At 43.3% G+C, this 19692-nt stretch overlaps 1 protein-coding gene across 1 annotated transcript in view; it reads right to left on the reverse strand.

Moving 5' to 3' along the window:
• PDGFRA (platelet derived growth factor receptor alpha) overlaps positions 1-19049 on the reverse strand; it is a 30589-nt gene extending 11540 nt beyond the window's left edge. The window contains exons 1-10 of the mRNA XM_032223665.1: positions 19028-19049; positions 18665-18788; positions 16669-16862; positions 14212-14306; positions 13398-13530; positions 10480-10584; positions 9668-9778; positions 7201-7354; positions 5089-5255; positions 714-823 (exon numbers count right to left, since the gene is read on the reverse strand). Of these exons, the coding sequence (XP_032079556.1) occupies positions 714-823; positions 5089-5255; positions 7201-7354; positions 9668-9778; positions 10480-10584; positions 13398-13530; positions 14212-14306; positions 16669-16862; positions 18665-18788; positions 19028-19049 (1215 nt within the window). The remainder of the gene's footprint in view (positions 1-713; positions 824-5088; positions 5256-7200; positions 7355-9667; positions 9779-10479; positions 10585-13397; positions 13531-14211; positions 14307-16668; positions 16863-18664; positions 18789-19027) is intronic.
• Between the last annotated feature and the right edge of the window lie 643 nt (positions 19050-19692).

A 19692-nucleotide genomic window follows, 5' to 3' on the forward strand; every position in this document is an offset into this window, starting at 1 on the left:
GGGCCAGATCCAGCCCACGGGGTGCTTATATCTGGCCCATGGAGCTGTCCTGGAAACAATGAAGGCCTGGCCCGCAGTGCCTCTGCCAGCAAAAACAGAGCTTGGGAGTGCTGCGTATGGCCCTCCTGAGCTCCATTTATGCTGGCAGAGGATTGCAAGAGGCTGCCACAGCCAAAACGGAGCTCAGGAACCTCTGTTCACTGGCAGAGTGCTTGGACCACCACAGGTGCCCCTGACACGAGTGACATTGAGCTGGCCACGCCCCCTGGCCATGCCCCCCTGACCTTCCCAAGGTCAAACACAACTCTGATGCGGCCCTCAATGAAATCGAGTTTGACACCCCTGATGTAGACTCTATCAGTTGTGTTTGAACTGAGCTTCTTCCTCATTGCCTGATTCTGATAACTTCCCTGTTATTACTCTTGCTAGGGAATGGTGTTAGTGTGATTTTTTAATTTGTTTTCTAGGACTTATTAGGAAACCTTAGATCAAACCACGTTATACTGGATTTATGACAGAATTGGCTATTTGAGTTTATGTGCAATTGCCTTGGACTGGACATCTGTGTAGGGAAATGTCAGCTCATCCATACAATATAAATAATCATTTTCTAATACATGTTCTGTTGATTGTTCTTTTCATAAGACATCTTTGCAACGCTTAGACGCCAACTTTGTTTAAAATGAAGCTGCCCTTCAGGCTTTGCCACTTACGTTTTTTGATGCCAAGAACTCCATCCCCCGGGCTACCTGGTAGGTGAAGCTCAGCAGATCCAGCAAACTGAGGCCTTCTGAATTGTCATCAGAAAGCAGATTCTTCCCATCTAATTTCATTGAGAAGAGGGGGGGAAATGAAAATGAAATTCTTTGGTTAAGTGTTAACTCCAGAGGAATCAATGCATCAATCCCTTTGAGGCAAGTATCGTTTTGAACAGGTGGCATTTTTCTGAGACATGACGGAGACAATACTGTATCTCCAGCAAACTGATTTAACTACAAAGGATGCCTTTTCCTGCGTAAAATTCTTATTCAAAGATTAAATACTTATTACAGGGACGCAGTGGCTCAGTGGCTAAGACACTGAGATTGTCGATCAGAAATTCGGCAGTTCGGTGGTTCGAATCCCTTGCACCACATAATGGAGTGAGCTCCCATTACTTGTCCCAGCTTCTGCCAACCTCGCCGTTCGAAAGCATGTAAAAATGCAAGTAGAAAAATAGGAACCACCTTTAGTGGAAAGGTAACAGTGTTCTGTGCACCTTCAGTGTTTAGTTATGCCAGCCACTTGTCTACAGAGGCGTGTTCGGACAGCGCTGGCTCTTTGGCTTCAAAACAGCGATGAAGTCTCCGCCTAGAGGCGGGAACGACTAGCACATATGTGTGAGGGGAACCTTATTATAATTATTTCCTTAAATTGTCTTTTCCCTTTATCAAACCCAGCAACCTTTCTTCTGTCGTTCCATAACATTGAACTGAGAACTCTATCTCCAAAACATTTCAAGAAAACATGTTTGTATCCATCAATAATAGAGAAGCGGTGTTTTTTTTAAAAAACAAAAATCCAAATACTAAATATAGTTTTATTTCTCCTTTAATTATAGACCTTTTTTTCCCTAGAAATTGCAGGATTAAAGGAGTACCACCTACACATTACAGGGCTTGTTGTTACTTTATTCCCGTGTGGTTTAAATCCAAAGCCATCATTTAGAAATGGCATGGAGTCATCCACTTGTTTTTGACGTATATCCATTTTTTGCCCTGTTTGCGAGGCTGGCTCGTGCTCTTTGGTAATTGGGGTTACCCAAGACTCTCAAAGGATCAATGATTTCTACAGCATGGCTCTTATTATGCTGGGGAAAATGACAGCTGCAACACGCCTAAAATATCATCATTTGGTTACTTGGCTGGACTCAGTAAAACCTTAGTGGACAAGCTTCTGCCAATGGAGCTGCAGCTGGAATAGAATCCACTTCAAGAATCAGGAAAGGGCAAATTTGTTCTGTAAACCATGGATCAGATTTCAGCGTAATAGGACAGTAAAAGGGATGAGTTGGTCGTTCGGCCCTTGACTAACCATCAATTTGGCATTCTGTAAATTACTTCTGTTTGAAGTCAGTTAGCTCTTAGGGATGCATCCTAATCTAAGGAAAAGCACAAACAAGTGGCTCAAAATCCAGCTAAAAACAAAACCATTTGTGCCATCAATGACACTGGCCCTCATGAAGCCTAAGAAACATCATCAATCAGTTCTGTGGATAGAGGTACAGTAAATGCTAGCATTATGTTTACGACTTTGCTCACAATAGAATCCCTTATGCCACCAGGCTCGAAATTTTACAACCTGGAACTACGCCGCCTATGTTCTGACCTAAGCATAGTATGCAAAATTGTCTGCTACAACATCCTCCCTGTCAGCCACTACTTCAGCTTCAACCACAATAATATACCGGCAAACAATCGATGCAAACTCAAGGCAAACCGCTCCAAACTCGATTGCAGAAAATATGACTTCAGCAACAGTGTGGTCAACGCCTGGAATGCTCTACCTGACTCCGTTGTTACATCCTCAAACCCCCGTAACTTTAACCTTAAACTGTCTACCGTGGACCCCACTCCATTCCTAAGAGGTCCCTAAAGGGGACATGCATAGCACACCAGTGTACCTACCGTACCTCTCCTTACTGTCCCCATTTATCTGTATTTACTTCCTTTGTTCATGTTTAAATTCATACTTATATCTGTTACCTTGTACATGTTTGACAAACAAGGAAATAAAATAAATAAATGTGCTGGGTAAGAAGAAGGTAAAGAAAAGATAGGAAATCTTTGACTACAGAGGTCATCCTGAATGCCTACTTCATTTTGAACTATAAATAGTAACTGATGTTTTCACAACGAAGTCAGATAATCAACCAAATTGTAAGAAACAATATAATTGTCATTTGGATGTAGAAAAACTCCAGTAGTATATTTTTAATCTGTCTCCTGAAGTAGGGAATGTTAACATCTAATATGATTCTGCCTTTGGTAGAATTCTTCAAGATACAGAAACTTTCTGAGACTCAATGTTTGGGGAATCTTATGAACCAATCCAGGGGTGGGTTTCTCGCCCCGTTCCAACTGCCGGCGGGTGGGTGGACCGTTCCAACTGGTTCGGTTGGAACAGGGCTGGCGGCATCCTCATGCACGCGCGCAGTGCACGCATCCGTATTAGCATCTGTGCGATGCTCTAGCTGCTCCTGGAGGATCATGCAGGCGCTGTATGCGTCCTGCGCATGCGTGGAAGCGCAGAACTCGTCAAAACCGGGTAAGAAACGCGGGCGGGCGGGTGGACCCTTCGGCGTTCCCGGAAGTTACTTACTTCCGGGTTCGCCGACCAACCGGTTCGCGGGGACCGCCGCAAACCACCTGAAACCCACCCCTGAACCAATCACTATGTAGCACAGGACATTGCAATTGCTTTAATAACTTTATTTTATTTATTTATTTTCCTAGCGCACAAAATATGTACTAGTGGGCAATGGTGCGGCAACATTTGTTTCAGGTATGTTAATGTTATTTGGATTTCTTATTATGCCAAAATGTTGTTTTAAATAAAGACTCCCTTGAATTGAGCTTCTTCATGGGTGACTCTGTGGAGGCATCTATGTTGCTTTTATGGTAGCAGTATGGAGTAGAGTGGAGTGGAGTGGAATGGAATGGAACAGAAGGGAACAGAATAGAATAGAGGTGGAAGGGACCTTGGAGGTCTTCTAGTCCAGCCCCATGCTGGACAAGCTGAAGTCTCCGAATACGCGCGAGTGATTGTGGGTGCACCTCGGTACACCCACGTGACACCTATCCTCTGTGAGCTGCACTGGCTACCTATTGGGCTCTGGACACGCTTCAAGGTGCTAGTCGTTACTTTTAAAGCCCTACATGGTATCGGACCTACCCGGTACCCGGTACTTGAGAGACCGCCTCCTGCCAATTACCTCCCTAAGACCGATTAGATCCCGCAGATTAGGCCTCCTCCGAATTCCATCTGCCAGCCAGTGCCGACTGGCAAACCCCCGGGGGAGGGCCTTCTCTGTGGCTGCTCCGGCCCTCTGGAACGATCTCCCCATGGAGATCCGGACCCTCACCACCCTCCAGGTTTTCCGCAAAGCCACGAAGACCTGGTTGTTCCGGCAGGCCTGGGGCTGATGGATTTCCAGCCCCACTTGAAATGTTGTGACTGTTGTTGTTTTTTAATCTGTTTGTCTTTGTCTTATTTGTACCCCCTTCCCACCTTTGGTTGTTAGCCGCCCCGAGTCCCTCGGGAGTGGGGCGACATACAAATTAAATAAACATTCCAACATTCCTTCCAACTCTTTTACTCTATATTCTATTCTATTCACTTCTGCCATGAGCTCAAGCATAAAAGAACTACATTGTACAGCTATTAGGGGCAATACAGAACCCAATGTCCCATAGGACATTGGGTACTTGAGAGACCGCCTGCTGCCAATCACCTCCACTAGACCGATTAGATCCCACAGATTAGGCTCCTCTGAATTCCATCCGCCGGCCAGTGCCGACTGGCGACTACCCGGAGGAGAGCCTTCTCTGTGGCTGCTCCGACCCTCTGGAACGAACTCCCCGTGGAGATTCGAACCCTCACCACCCTCCAGGCCTTCCGCAAAGCCCTTAAAACCTGGCTGTTCCGACAGGCCTGGGGCTAAAGAGCTGTTGCCCCCGTCTCGAATGGTATGACTGTTGTGTGTTTTTAAATTATGTATTGTTATGTTTCGTCTTTTATTTTCTGTCTGTACCCCCCCTTCCCTGATTTGAATTGTGAGCCGCCCTGAGTCCCCTTCGGGGGAAAAGGGTGGCATATAAATATAATCAAATCAAATCAAATCAAAAACCATAAAACAGAGAGTTGAAACGACCAGCACGTGCCACAAAATCCTTAACTTTTACTCCTACAAGATTAGCAGTGACTTCAAATTACTTTGTTCAGGAGGGGAAAAACAGTGCAAGGAGAAAACTTAACTGTAATCTAATCTGATTCTTTGCCGAATAAAATTGCTTGGTTATATATGCTACAAGATATAAGCAGACTTACCCAATTTATATTTTTTCTTATATGAAGCAGGGCGGTCATACACAGATCTTTGGATGTCAGAGTATTTGGATCTGTCTTTCCTTTCTAACATGGGCACATACTGAGTTGTTTCTGCTTGTTTCATATCCATGTATTCACCGTTATTTTCAAAGGACAGGATGACATAGCTGGAATAAAAAGCACAGTAGCAATATAAAGAAACAGTGCAGAAACTGAGATTTGAATATTTACTGTACTTATTATACTTTCAGCTACAAGTATAATATTATACTTATTATAGCGGTGGTGACGCAATGTTGCGGGCTAATTCTGCTGACTGCCAGCAGTTCGATCCTGACTAGCTAAAGGTTGACTTAGCCTTCCATCCTTCCCAGGTCGGTAAAATAAGATAAGCCAGATTGTTGGTGGGCAATATGCTGACTGTGGAAACTGCTTAGAGAGGGCTATAAAGCACTAAAGTGGTATGTAAGTCTAAGGCCTATTGCTATTGCTGTATTGATCTCTTATTTGTTGATGGTGGAGCAGGGGTTGGAAATTGTAAATGTCACAATAAAGTTTCAGCAATCTGGAGGCCGTTCCCAAAATTACTCTTCCATCATTGTCTTGAATCAATGATTCTTTAAAATCTTAATCAATAAATCTGCCCTGCATTTCTTCATCCCATTAGAAACATTTTTTCCTTGTGTTAATGAAGGAGACACCATAAAGTTTCCATAATATGATTCATCAGATGGAGATTTATGTTTCCCCAGAAGGCAGCAATGCTTTGGAAGTGAGTTGTAACAACATGCAAAGCAGTGTAAGGGTGGCTTGGTTAACAATCTGGGAGCCTTCCCTCCAAGTGAAGTTATGGCGCTCACCATAAAACATTCCTATTATGATATAAATAGGGGTGCAAGGGTCTTGTAACTGGACAGCTTTAAGACTTGCGTGCTTCAAATCCCAGAGTTTCTGAGCCAACATTTTGGTTGCTAAGCAAGAGCATTGTGAGGTGAGTTTCACCACATTTTACAAGTTGGCCACGCCCACCCAGTCACATGGCCGGTAAGCCACTCCCACCCGGTCACATGGCCAGCAAGCCACTCTCACCCGGTCACATGGCCAGCAAGCCACTCCCACAAAGCAGGCCACACCCACAGAAGAGGTTCTAAAAAATGTTGAAACCCACCACTAGGCGTGTCTTACACCCACAGTATTTGTTTCCAGAGAGTAAGTCATCTATGTACCACGTTTGATGAAATTGCTCGAGGTGTTCCAGAGTTATGCTGGAACACACACACAGAGAGCCATTTATATATATGTATGTATGTATGTATGTATGTATGTATGTATGTATGTATGTATGTATATATAATAGATTTTACAACCCCCGGTATGCCCAAATATGGGAGGAAGATCACTACTTCCATTCTCTGTCCTTCGGCTCGTCACAAGAGACCATCCAGGCAGAAACCCAATATTTTTACTGTTTCCTTTTTGTTACATATGTTGTATTTGTGCTGATAAATAAATAAAGGGAGACTAGTATAGATCTATTTCAAGCTATTTAACTCTCATCAGGTATCTATTAGATTGTAAAATCTAATAGATACCTTTCACCCTGGCTTGGCTGATAACGGATTAGAGCCTGTGGCCTAATGGCTAAGACGTCTGCCTAACATGTAATATAGCCCAGGTTCAAATCCCAGTAAGGGTATGGCTAGCTGATAAGAGCTAAATAGCTTGAAATAGATCTATACTAGTCTCCCTTTATTTATTTATCAGCACAAATACAACATATATATATATGTATGTATGTATGTATGTACATACATACATACATACATACATACATACATATATATATATATATAACAATTTTATTGTGGCTTGGAAGTATAAAGAATGGTTCCTGATCAACCTGTTGTATGGAAGGGATGTTGTATGGAGAGACCTCATGTCTCTCATATCTCAGTAAAAAGAGAAATGTTTCCCTGTCCAATTGAGTCCGACTCTAGAGTTTCTTGGCCGAGGGACCCAGGATTGTCCAAAGACAATTTCCGTAGTCATGTGGCCAAGATGCACAGAACAGATTAACATTGTCCCTATGATTACTTCATAGCTAAAGCTTACCTTCTAGTGTTCTCATCTGCAGAATTAATGCCAAAGATGTCCAGGTCGGTCTTTGTCTTTTCAGGATGTTGACTCAGAAAGTTATCCCTATTTTTATGGAGGTAGTTCACCAAGTCTCCATAAAAACAGTATTCTGTTATGATGTATATTGGACCTAATGAAGAAGAACAAAGCAGAACAATACTTAACGTCTCAGGGAAGCCATGTCTGGAAACTCAATTGGACACCCCTGTCCCAAAGATGGCAAGTGTTCGTCTGACTTCAACGGAGAATCAGAACTGCAGAAAAAACAATTGCCACCACCCTGCCTTCCATTGAGGGACCTGCATACTGCATGTTTCAAAAAGGGGGCTGTGAAAATATCTACAGACCCCTCACATCCCGGATGTAAATTGTTTCAACTTCTAGCCTCAAAACGATCCTATAGGGCACTGCACACCAGAACAACTAGACACAAGGACAGTTTTTCCCTGAATGCCTTCACTCTGCTTAACAACTAATTCCCACAACACTGTCAAATTATCTACTAAGATTGTATTACTATTATTCTTATCATCCTTCCTAGTACCTAACTCTTCCCACTGATGATTATAACCATGTTGCTTGTATCTTTAGAATTTATAGTTTTATTTGTTGCCTGGTATGATTTGATTTCTTATTAGTAACCTAGGACTATCACTAAGTGTTGTATCATATGATTCTTGATTAATGCATTCCATTTTATTTTTTCTTTGTGTACACTGAGGGCATATGCATCAAAGGCAAATTCCTTGTGTGTCCAATCACACTTGGCCACTAAAGAATTCTAATTCTAATGAGAGGCTTTTCTACACTGTTTTAGACACATAAACACCACATCCACGAGCTCCCCGTGGAGATTCGGACCCTCACCACCCTCCAGGCTTTCCGCAAAGCCCTTAAAACCTGGCTGTCCCGACAGGCCTGGGGCTGATGAGTTCCCGTCCCTGCTCGAATAGTGTGGCTGTTGATTGTTTTTAAATTGTTGTGTTGTTTGTCCATTGTCTTTTTTTTCCCCTGTTTGTATCCCCCCCCCCTCCTTTACTTGGTTTGTGAGCCGCCCTGAGTCCCTCTGGGAATAGGGCGGCATAGAAATACAATAAATCTAAATCTAAATCTCTAATCCTTAAAGGCAGGGGTGGAATTCAGCCGGTTTGCACCGGTTTGGGAAAACTGGGTGTTCCTTTTGCATCCGGTTCGCCAAACCGGTTGTTGCAAGGACCAGCTAGCCCAGTGCACCCTCCCCTCCCCTCCCAGGTGTCTCCACATGGCCTGTTCATCATGACAGGTAAATACAGGGCCCGCACGGAGGCTCTGAAAGGGTGCAAAATAGACCTCCTGGAAGTCCAGAAACAGCCTCCAGGGAAAGCCGTTTTCCCCCTCCCAGCGGCTCGAGGAAACCCTCCAAGCCTGGGGAGGGTGAAAACACCACCCCTGCTATGGTGCAGAAGGCCGAGTAGGCCACGTCCACCCAGCAATCGGGGAGCAAACCAGTTGCTAACATTTTTCAGTCCCACCCCTGCTTAAAGGTTGTCAGAAAGATTCTGAAACCCAAAGGTCAGGAACTCTGAATGATTACTAGCCATCTTCACAGCAACTTTTCTGTAGGCAGAAGTCCCTTCTAGCCCAGTGGTGGGTTTCAAAAAATTTTAGAACCTCTTCTGTAGGTGTGGCCTGCTTTGTGGGAGTGGCTTGCCGGCCATGTGACTGGGTGGGCGTGGCCAACTTGTAACATGTGGTGAAACTCACTTAACAACGCTCTTGCTTAGCAACCAAAATGTTGGCTCAGAAACTCTGGCATTTGAAGCACACAAGTCTTAAAGCTGTCAAGTTACAAGACCCTTGCACCCTTCACCCTTTAGGGAAAAAAAACCCAGGAGTGTTCAAACTTGACAGCTTTAAGACTTGTGGACTTCAACTCCCAGAATTCCTCCTCTCGCTCTTCATCTTGATGATGTGCAGACGGGCAGGAGGAGGGAGCTGGAACCGGTTCTAAACGGCACTGTAGATTTGTGGAACCTCTTCTACAGAAGAGGTTAGAACTGCCAGGAACCCACCCCCTGCTTCTAACTCTTCTCTAGGGCTAAAATGACTGTGTTTGGTTTGGTAGGTCTTAAATGCAATCCCAATAATACAGATTGACAATAATGATGCAATAATTAGGATATCATGCTGCCTCTTGAACTTGGCGCCTTCCAGATGCACTTGCCATGCTGGCTGATAATTCGTGGAGTTGTAATATGAGCGGATCTGGGGTTGTAACAGCAACACATCAGAAGAACATTGTGCTAGGAAGACTCGTATAACGAATTGCCACAGGGATCGAGCAGAATGGCCGGCGTTTGATCTGTTAAATTACAGCCTACTCTTCTAAATACTAGCTCAATGAGAGCAACCGGGCCTGATGTTCTAAGGTATTTCTTTTTTTCAACGGAAAGAGACAATTTACCTGATTTTGTGCAAGCTCCTAAGAGGTTGACGATGTTCAAGTGGGGGCCAAGATGAGTCATTATCTTTAATTCAGACATGAGCGCCTGCTTTTCGCTGGTTCTTGCAGTTGCTGGTGGGGAAATATGGGACACAGAGAATTAGAATGTGTTTTTCCAGAAATGCAGAAGTAAGCAATCATGTTTCTTTATGAGCAGGAATCTTGGGGGAGGGGGGGAGGAAATAGTTTTCAAAAAAAGATCTGTTTAAGTTTAAGATTACTTTATTGTCAGTGCGCCTCGTACAACGAAATTAAATGCCATCTTCAGTGTACATTATACTTATAAAAATAAAATACACATCCTTCACATTCTGTACAATTGAATTGAAAACCCCTAATATTGCATTACAATACAATAGCAGAGTTGGAAGAGACCTTGGAGGTCTTCTAGTCCAGCCCCCTGCCTAGGCAGGAAACCCTATACCGTTTCAGACAAATGGCTATCCAACATCTTCTTAAAGACTTCCAGTGTTGGGGCATTCACAACTTCTGGAGGTAAGTTGTTCCACTGGTTAATTGTTCTAACTGTCAAGAAATTTCTCCTCAGTTCTAAGTTGCTTCTCTCCTTGATTAGCTTCCACCCGTTGCTTCTTGTTCTGCCCTCAGGTGCCTTGGAGAATAGTTTGACTCCCTCTTCTTCTTCTACCTAGGATTGAACTCACAGCCTCCTGATTGTGAGGAGGGAGCTCCGCCTCTAGGCCACCATACCATTCCAATGGCATTAATGAGAACGAGGCGGTATATGAGCTGTAAATGGGGGGGGAAATGCTTACGTTTCAACATCTTCACAGCTACTTTCATCACTGGTTGCGACCGGCTTAATCCATAGGCTGTTCCTTCGACTACTTTCCCAAAAGCCCCAGAACCAAGGATTCGACCTATAGACAAGAGAATACAGTTGCTGAGAATTAACTCTGGAGTCATAATGTGGAGTTATTTCGAGACTTTTTCTAAAAATGCAGCCTAGGCACCTTCTAGTAAAATCGACCGATATCTCCTTCTGAAGCCTTCTTTTTAATCAGGCAAGAATTGAAAAACACGATTGAGATTCTACACTGAATGCCCATCCAGCTACCATCTGAAGTGATAATTCTACCGTCTCAAATTATTACTTCGTTTTGGGTAAAAAATAAGCAGCTGGGAAGGAAGATGGCAGAGGTGGGTTCCTACCAGTTCGCACCTATTCGGTAGAACCGGTTCATAAAATCTACCGAACCGGTTAGAAGAGGTTCCACCAGTGGACCCGGAAAGCAGGCCACACCTACAGAAGAGGTTCCAAAATGTTTTGAAACCCACCACTGGTCCTTGGATATGATTATTCTACACTATCATGCTCATATTTATAAAACTCAGTGCCTCTGTGAAAGGTAAGGATGACTACTGCGTTTGTGGTACAATCAGAACATTGTGTGTGTTGAAGTTTTTTTAACGCAAACCAAAGATGCCTTTTAAAAAACAAGTTTACATCATATTCTTATGCATGCCAGTGCTGTGTGTGAGGTAATTTAAGGTGGTTCTGACAAGTGTCGTCGGCATCTTCATATCCGATCACATGGGCAGCAAGCCACTCCCATCCGGTAACATGGGTGGCAAGCCACTCCCACAAAGAAGGCCACACCCACAGAGTAGGTTCGAACAATTTTTGAAACCCACCACTGGAAGATGGCCACAGTAAGCTAAAGTGCCCAAGCTCTCTTCTTTTCATCATGTCACAATCAACAGTAGGACATTTGATTAGCTCCAGGCCAGGGAATAGAAACAGCATGGACTACTGCAGGGATTTGTCATAAAGCCCCATAAAAGAAGAAAAATAAATATTTTCTATTTTATCGCCGTAAGAGCTTTTTTTTTTCCCCAAGAACTGAAAGGTCATAGCAATCACACCTGTAACTCTTGGAGCTGTTTGGGGTGAAGGACTGGTTGCTGAGAGGATCGGAATAACAGAATAACAAGAGTTGGATGGGACCTTGGAGGGCTTCTAATCCAACCCCCTGCTCAAGCAGGAAACCTTATATCAAATGGTCCTCCAATCGCTTCTTTAAAATCTCCAATGTTGGAGCACCCACAATTTCTGGTGGCAAGTTGTTCCACTGATTAATTGTTCTGACTGTCAGGAAATTTCTCCTTAGTTCAAGGTTGCTTCTCTCCTTATTTGCACCCATTGCTTCTTGTCCTGCCCTCAGGTGCTTTGGAGAATAGCTTGACTCCCTCTTCTTTGTGGCAGCCCTTCAAATATTGGAACGCTGCTATCATGTCACCCCTAGTCCTTCTTTTCATTAAACTAAACATACCAAATCCCTGCACCTGTTCTTCGTTTGTTTTCTCCTCCGGTTCCTTAATCATCTTGGTTCCTCTTCTCTGCACTCTTCCTAGAGTCTCAACATCTTTTTTTATGTTGTGGCAACCAAAACTTGATGCAGTATTCCAAATGTGGTCTTATCAAGTCCTTATAGAATGGAATCAATACTCCACAAGAATTTGATTCTATCCTTCTGTTGATGCAGCCTATGACTGTGTTGGCTTTTTTTGACAGCTGCGGCACACTGATGGCTCATATTTAAGTCACTGTCCATCAGGATACCTAGATCCCTCAGTTATTACTATTGAGCCAGGTACCACATATTCTACAGCTTGTTTTTTCTTGCTTAAGTGTAGAACCTTACTTTTCTCACTATTGAATTTAATTTAATTTCATTAGATAGGGCTCCGTGTTTCCGTCTGTCGAGATCCTTCTGTATCTTGAGCCTGTCTTCTGGAGGGTTATGGCTATTCCTGCCACTTTGGTGTCAAAACCATTTCTGGTATATAATTAATGGGAACACAGGTAGTCCTCAACTTGCAACAGCCCATTTACTGGACCATTCAAAGCCATAACGACACTGTAAAAAGTGTCGCTTAACAAGCGGGTTACTAACAGCAGTGATGCACTTAACAACCGTGGCAAGAGAAGGTCGTAAGATGGGACGGAACTCACTCTGCAAATGTTTCACTGAGCAACATAAATGGGGTCATAACTCGAGGCCTCCCTGCATTGCGAGCGATATCAGGTGTACCTAGATACACCCATGTCACACCTATCCTACGCGAGCTGCACTGGCTCCCTATTGGTCTCCGAACACGCTTCAAGGTGCTGGTTATCACCTTTAAAGCCCTACATGGTCTGCGAGACCGCCTCCTGCCACATACCTCCCAACAGCCGATAAGATCTCACAGGATGGGCCTTCTCCGGGTGCTGTCGACCGGACAATGCCGGCTGGCGACTCCTCAGGGGAGGGCCTTCTCTGTAGCTGCTCCGGCCCTGTGGAACGATCTACCCCAGAGATCCAGACCCTTCCCACTCTCATGGCCTTCCGAAAGGCCACAAAAACCTGGCTATTCCGGCAGGCCTGGGGCTGTTGACCTCACGAATGAGGTCCAGCCCCGCCTAGATTGAGTGTATGATGTGTTGCTTTTTAATCTGTTTTTCTCTTTCTTTATTTTTAACTTTTTATCTTTTTAGTCCTGTATTTTGTAAGCCGCCCGGAGTCCTTCGGGATTGGGCGGCATATAAATTCATTAAATTTACAATTTACATTGGCTATTCCTGCCACTTTGGTGTCATTTCTGGCAAAGAATTAATGGGAATAAGGTGTCTTGAGGACCTCTGTGAAAAATGAGAGACTCTTTTCACAAGCCTTTGCACGATCCTTACCCAGCACCAGTCCGTCTCTAGGAAATTCCCATCTTGAATCGTAAGGCAGTTGCATAGGATCCACATATATATATTCATGGCCGTCGGGGCTGATAGACTCAATGACTCTCCATCGGATCTCATATCTGGGTTTCTGTGCAAAAGAAGACAGGGACGATCAGTTTCCTCCCAATGCAGTAAATCAGGGGTGTTAAACCTAAGGCCCACGGGCCACATCCGGGCCGTGATGTGGTCAGATCTGGACCATGGGGCCGTCCTGCAAAATGTAAGGGCCTTGCTTTAGCCGGTCTCCCCAATGCAAAGAGAAAACATGCCAGCCGTTTGGGAAGTGGTGTCAAGCTGGCCATGCCCACCCGGTTGGCTACCCCCCCCCCAGCCCCTGAGGTCAACCACAGTCCTGATGCAGCCCTCAATGAAATTGAGTTTGACACCCCTGCAATAAATCAGGGGTGCAGAATGCGGTTTAGAGCAGGGGTCCCCAACCTGTGGGTCACGGGGCCCACTGCCAGGCTGTGGGCTAATTGCCACTGTGCCGCATGAGTAGCTGGCATGGGCATGCATCTCTGGGTGTACATGTCCCTATGTGCACGAGAATCATCGTGGGCGCCCACAGCCCCATTTGCACTCGTTGCAGGCACTCGCGCAAGCATCACCACAAACATTGCGGGCACTCACTTGTGTGCATGTGCGTACACCCCAACATGTACTTGCTACGCCCACAAAATCATCCCCTCTTTCCCCCCCTCCCTCTTCTCCGAGCCTTCAACCCTGGAAGCTTGGGGAACTCTGGTCTAAAGGATGGATTTCTCCTTACCTGTTTCCATATGATTACCAAGACAATCAGCGCGATTATTACAATCACGAGGAGGACCAGGACAGCAGCAGCCACAGTGAGTTCCGATCTTAAGGCTGTAAGGAGAAGCACATCAGATTCTCTCCTTTCCCGTTTTTTAAAGCGAAATAACTTTTCACTGCAACATCCAGTGCAGTAACACCGATATTAATATAGGAGTTGCGCGAACCCCACAGATGAGCATATAATAAATTTAAAAAAAAACAATGCGATGTGCAGAAACACATGTGATCCCCTTTTGCAACCTTTTAACGAGCAAAGTCAATGGGGAAGCCAGGTTCACTTAACAACTTACAGGCAGGATTGTATATGCGCAATGTTGGAAAAATTAACAAACCCCCACAGATAAGCATATAATAAAAACAACAACAATGGAATGTGCAGAAATGGATAGGTTAACATTAAGAATGAAAGAAAAGGAAGATTCTGAATATTTTAAGACATGGGAACTTTTTTTTTTTTTTTACAAATGTATATGCGCAATGTTGGGAAAATTAACAAACCCCCACAGATGAGCATATAATCAAAAAAATAATAATGAAATGTGCAGAAATGGATAGGTTAACATTAAGAATGAAAGAAAAGGAAGATTCTGAATATTTTAAGACATGGGAACTTTTTTTTTTTTTTACAAATGTATATGCGCAATGTTGGAGAAAATTAACAACCCCCCACAGATGAGCATATAATAAAAAAAAATGAAATGTGCAGAAATGGATAGGTTAACATTAAGAATGAAAGAAAAGGAAGATTCTGAATATTTTAAGACATGGGAACTTTTTTTTTTTTTTAACAAATTGATGATTACAAAAGGTTGTGTAATTATCCTACAATGGAGATTTCATGCCAGCAAAAAAAAAAACCAAAGGCCAATCTTTCCAAATTAAGCCATTTAAAAATTCACTATATAGTTCCCCTTCCTTCCTCTGTCATCCTTGTTCAAATCAAAACAAAGGAAATGTGTGGGAACAGTCCAGATGCAATAACAATGAAGACAAACTCCCTTTTGTCTAGGAGGTTTATAAATTGCTACCGTTCCTTTGACAGATACATTGCAAATTAAAAATATATATATATGGGTAGTCCTCAACTTACAACGGTTCGTTTAGTGACCATTCAAAGTTACAACGGCACTGAAAAAAAGTGACTTATGGCCACTTTTCACCATTGCAGCATCCCTAGAATCACATGATTTACATTCGGATGCTTGACAATTGGTTCATATTTATGACGGTTGCCATGTCCCTGGGGTCATGTGATCCCCTTCTGCGACCTTTTGACAAGCAAAGTCAATGGGGAAGCCAGATTCACTTAACAACTTACAGGCAGGATTGTATATGCCCAATGTTGAAAAAATTAACAAATCCCCACAGATGAGCATATAATCAAAAAAATAATGGAATGTGCAGAAATGGATAGGTTAACGTTAAGAATGAAAGAAAAGGAAGATCCTGAATATTTTAAGACATGGGGATTTTTTTTTACAAATGGTTAGTCAATAGATACAGAGATCAGGTGGATGGATTTATGTGAAAATATGGATTACATGAGAAATCAAAATTGATTAGTAAACATGCTTTTGATGCTTAGATGATTGATGTCAACCTGGGAGATAGTATATTTTATACCAATGATTGACAGTATCTACTATATGTTTGTGTGCTGATATGATCATAATGATTATGAGGCTGTTTAAATTATAATACTTTTGTTACCTAGAAAACACATTTGTTCAATTTAGAAATGGAATTTGTGATATAAAAGCAAAAAACAAATACTTTTTAAAAAGTGTTACTAATTTTACAATTGCAGTGACTCACTTAAGAAATGTAGCGAGAACAGTCGTAAGGTGAGGCAACATAAATACTGGACTCAATTGTGGTGATAAATTGAAGACTACCCGGTTTCCCCGAAAATAAGCCCTTCCCAGATAATAAGCCCAATTGGGCTCTTGAACACATGCGCTAAAATAAGTCCTTCGCTGAAAATAAGCCCTCCCCAAAAATATTGCAACACAGCGGCAGCCATGAGGTGACCTTGCTCGCCGCCTCCTGTGCCTCAAAAATAATAAGACCTCCCCAAAAATAAGACCAAGCACTTATTTCAGGGGGTCAAAAGAAAATAAGACCCTGTCTTTTCTTCTTTTAATTATATCTTCTGGAAATATACATATATATGAAAATAAGACCCTGTCTTATTTTTGGTGAAACATCGTAGCAGTATATGCTTAGTCTGTTATATTATAAAAGCTGGGCTAAATTTACATGTTTTTGTTTTTAATGTATATTTATTTTCAGTTCTAAGTGCCACACCAAATGGATCTTTTCTCCTTTTAATTATATCTTCTGGAAATATACATATATATGAAGTTGCGGTGATTTGGGGGCCCAGGAAGTACTTTGATCCAAGTTAACTTACTAGGAGCCACAAGCTTTAGTTCCCTTGTAACAGTCCGAAGGTCATTCTTTGCCATACAACGAACTGCCATGATTTCTTCCACCTTCTGAAAAGTCACCTGACTGGCTACCATGTTCCTTTCATCGAGATGAGTCTCCACCGTGACATCAGAGATGTTGTTGGTCAGGAGAGTCCATGAGGTGTCATTGTTGCATCTAGAAAGAAGTCGCTTTTTCATTGATCCCGCCCAAAAAAAGAATCTTCTTTTACTGAAGACGGTTGAGTGAACAGATATCTTTACATAACACGTTGCCCAAGCAAAATCAACATTTTCTTTGAATAACAGCCACTTATACTACAGATTTATACCACAAGCAACGTTTCAGGAGCATTAAGAAGGGTACCAAGTATGGGGACAAATCTCAGTTCTCAAATCTCAAAAGTATTTATTTGATAGATTTATGGCCTGCTTTTCACACAAAATTTAAACTTAGGAAATATTGTTAGACACAGTTTATAAGGTTGACTTATTATTAACAATTAATCTTGGCCTTTAAATTATATATAACTCCAACACTCAAGGGGTACCAGTTTCTATAAGGAACAGAATAACAGAGTTGGAAGGGACCTTGGAGATCTTCTAGTCCAACCCACTGCTTACACAAGCAACTCTATAACATTTCAGACAAATCATTATTTAATATCTTCTTTAAAACTTCCAGTGTTGAGGGATTCACAACTTCTGGAAACAAGTTGCCCCACTGATTAATTGTTCTCACTGTCAGGAAATTTCTCCTCAGTTCTAAGTTGCTTCTCTCCTTGATTAGTTTCCACCCATTGCTTCTTGTCCTGCCCTCAGGTGCCTGGGAGAATAGCTTCATTCCCTCTTCTTTGTGGCAAACCCTGAGATATCAGAACACTGCTATCATGTCTCCCCTAGTCCTTTTTTTCATCAAACTAGACTAAGAAGAAAATTATAACTGTGGAGTAGGCACCATGTATGAGAAATGATTAACCATTGCTGTTTCTTCAACTCTGATTAGGAAATCTTGTGGTTTGGGTTGTTTAAAGATGCATTATATACACTCACACATTTAACAATACACCGATTGCACCCAAGAGTTAATAATTCAAGAGGTATTTTAATCAATAAAATGATATCCCCACTCTCAAATCTGAAATCTCTACACCAGCGATGCCTAAATATATTTTCAAATGGTTTTTTTCCCATAACCGTTTAGCCATTCTCCATTCTTACTGCCCATTGCCATAATGTATTACTATTTTATTATTAGCTAATAAACGATTATCAATTCTGGAGTTGTGAGAGTTGAAATGCAATACAAACTCGAAGGCATCCAGTTGAACAACATATATATTTTTTGGAGTATAAGACGCACCTTTTCCCCCCCAAAAAGAGGGTGAAATTCTGGGTGCGTCTTATACACTGAAAACAGCATTTCTTTTGTCTCCCCAAACCCTGCCCCCTTCACGAAAATAGATGCGCAGAGAGTTTGGGAAGCTGCAAACTGCTCCTGGCGGCTGGGGAGGGCAAAAATGAGCGAAAATGGGGCCGTTTTTCACAAAAATCGGGGTGTTTTTGCCCTCCCAAGCTCCCGGGAGTACACTACAGGCCTCCCAAACTCTGCACAAGCCATTTTTTTTGCAGAAAAACAGGCCCATTTTCATGAACCACGGGCCATTTTTTGTTCATTTTTGCCCTCCCCAGCCCCCAGGAGCATTCTGCAGGCCTCTCAAACTCTCTGCATGCCCCTTTTTTCACAAAAAAATGAGGCGTGCAGAGGGTTTGGGAGATCTGCAGAGTGCTGCTGGGTGCTGTGGAGAGCAACCCCCCCCTTTTTTAAAAATTTACCTCTTCAAAATCTTGGTGCGTCTTATACTCCAGTGCGTCTTATAGTCCGAAAAATACGGTATATTATGAAAAGGATAGAGTAAACATATGATTATACCAGGCAGATAAAGCCACTCGAGGCGGCCCAAAAATCAAAGGCCTTACTTCTTAATGTCCTTGCAAACCAGCCATTCCACATCGGGGAGGGGTGTGCCTTCTGCCAAGCATTTGACACTCTGCCCAGAAGAGCCATGGTGATTATCTATCAGGTCTCGAATTAAAGCTGGAACTGGGAAGGGAAAAAATTGGGAAGAGCATGTAAGAGATCTGTGCGCTGGAGGTGGTTTCTTCAGAGACAGTCTATTTCTGAATTCACATCTGCCGGGCAGGCACAGTTGTTAATTGAGGAAGCTTCAGAAATGGAAACAGGAGGGTTGTTTTGCTTGTATTCTCTGAGACAGGACAATCTCCTGCATTATAGACATGATCTATGCCCTTGATGGCAACCTATGGCACGCGAGCCGTTACCCAGCTCAGCTCCACCCCGCATGGGCATGCACCTCCCACCAGCCAGCTGATTTTCAGGTCTCTGCCAGCGCACACGGGAGACGCAGGAACTTGTGCGGGAGCAGGTGGAGTGCTGGGGTTACGGTGTGACACACATACACCCGGGCGGCCAGTTTTTGGTTCCAGGAGGCTTCAGGGAGGCCTGCTAGGCCCAAAACGGGTCACAAGAGGGAGGGTCACATGCATGCACGTGACGGGGAGAGCACGGGGAGTTTCACGGAGGTGGGAGTTGCTCGCGCATATGCAGGGGGGAGGGGGCATTGCATTTTGGGTGTGGGCACATGCACGATTTCGGCACACAAGGACAAAAAGTTTAGCTGCCACTGATCTATGCCTATTTACCTTAAATGCTTTTCTCTTAACTCAATGAGATGAACTTTAATCAAACAGCCGTAAGATTTGACTGCATCAGGCCGTACTGCAATTGCTTTGCCTAAAAGGGGGAGTGTTCTGACCCAGCTACTCAAACGCGACAAACCACCTGAAGGGAACTCAATGATTCCTTTATTAGGAGCTCCAGCAGCCCCAGCAAAAAGCTTCTCTCTCAGCGCAGGCTAACAAGTCTGTCCAACAGGGAGATGAATGGTTGTCTGCCACATCTGTTCATCTCCGCCCCTGCCTTTTAT

The sequence above is a fragment of the Thamnophis elegans genome, chromosome 9, assembly GCF_009769535.1.
Source record: "Thamnophis elegans isolate rThaEle1 chromosome 9, rThaEle1.pri, whole genome shotgun sequence".
NCBI lineage: Eukaryota > Metazoa > Chordata > Lepidosauria > Squamata > Colubridae > Thamnophis > Thamnophis elegans.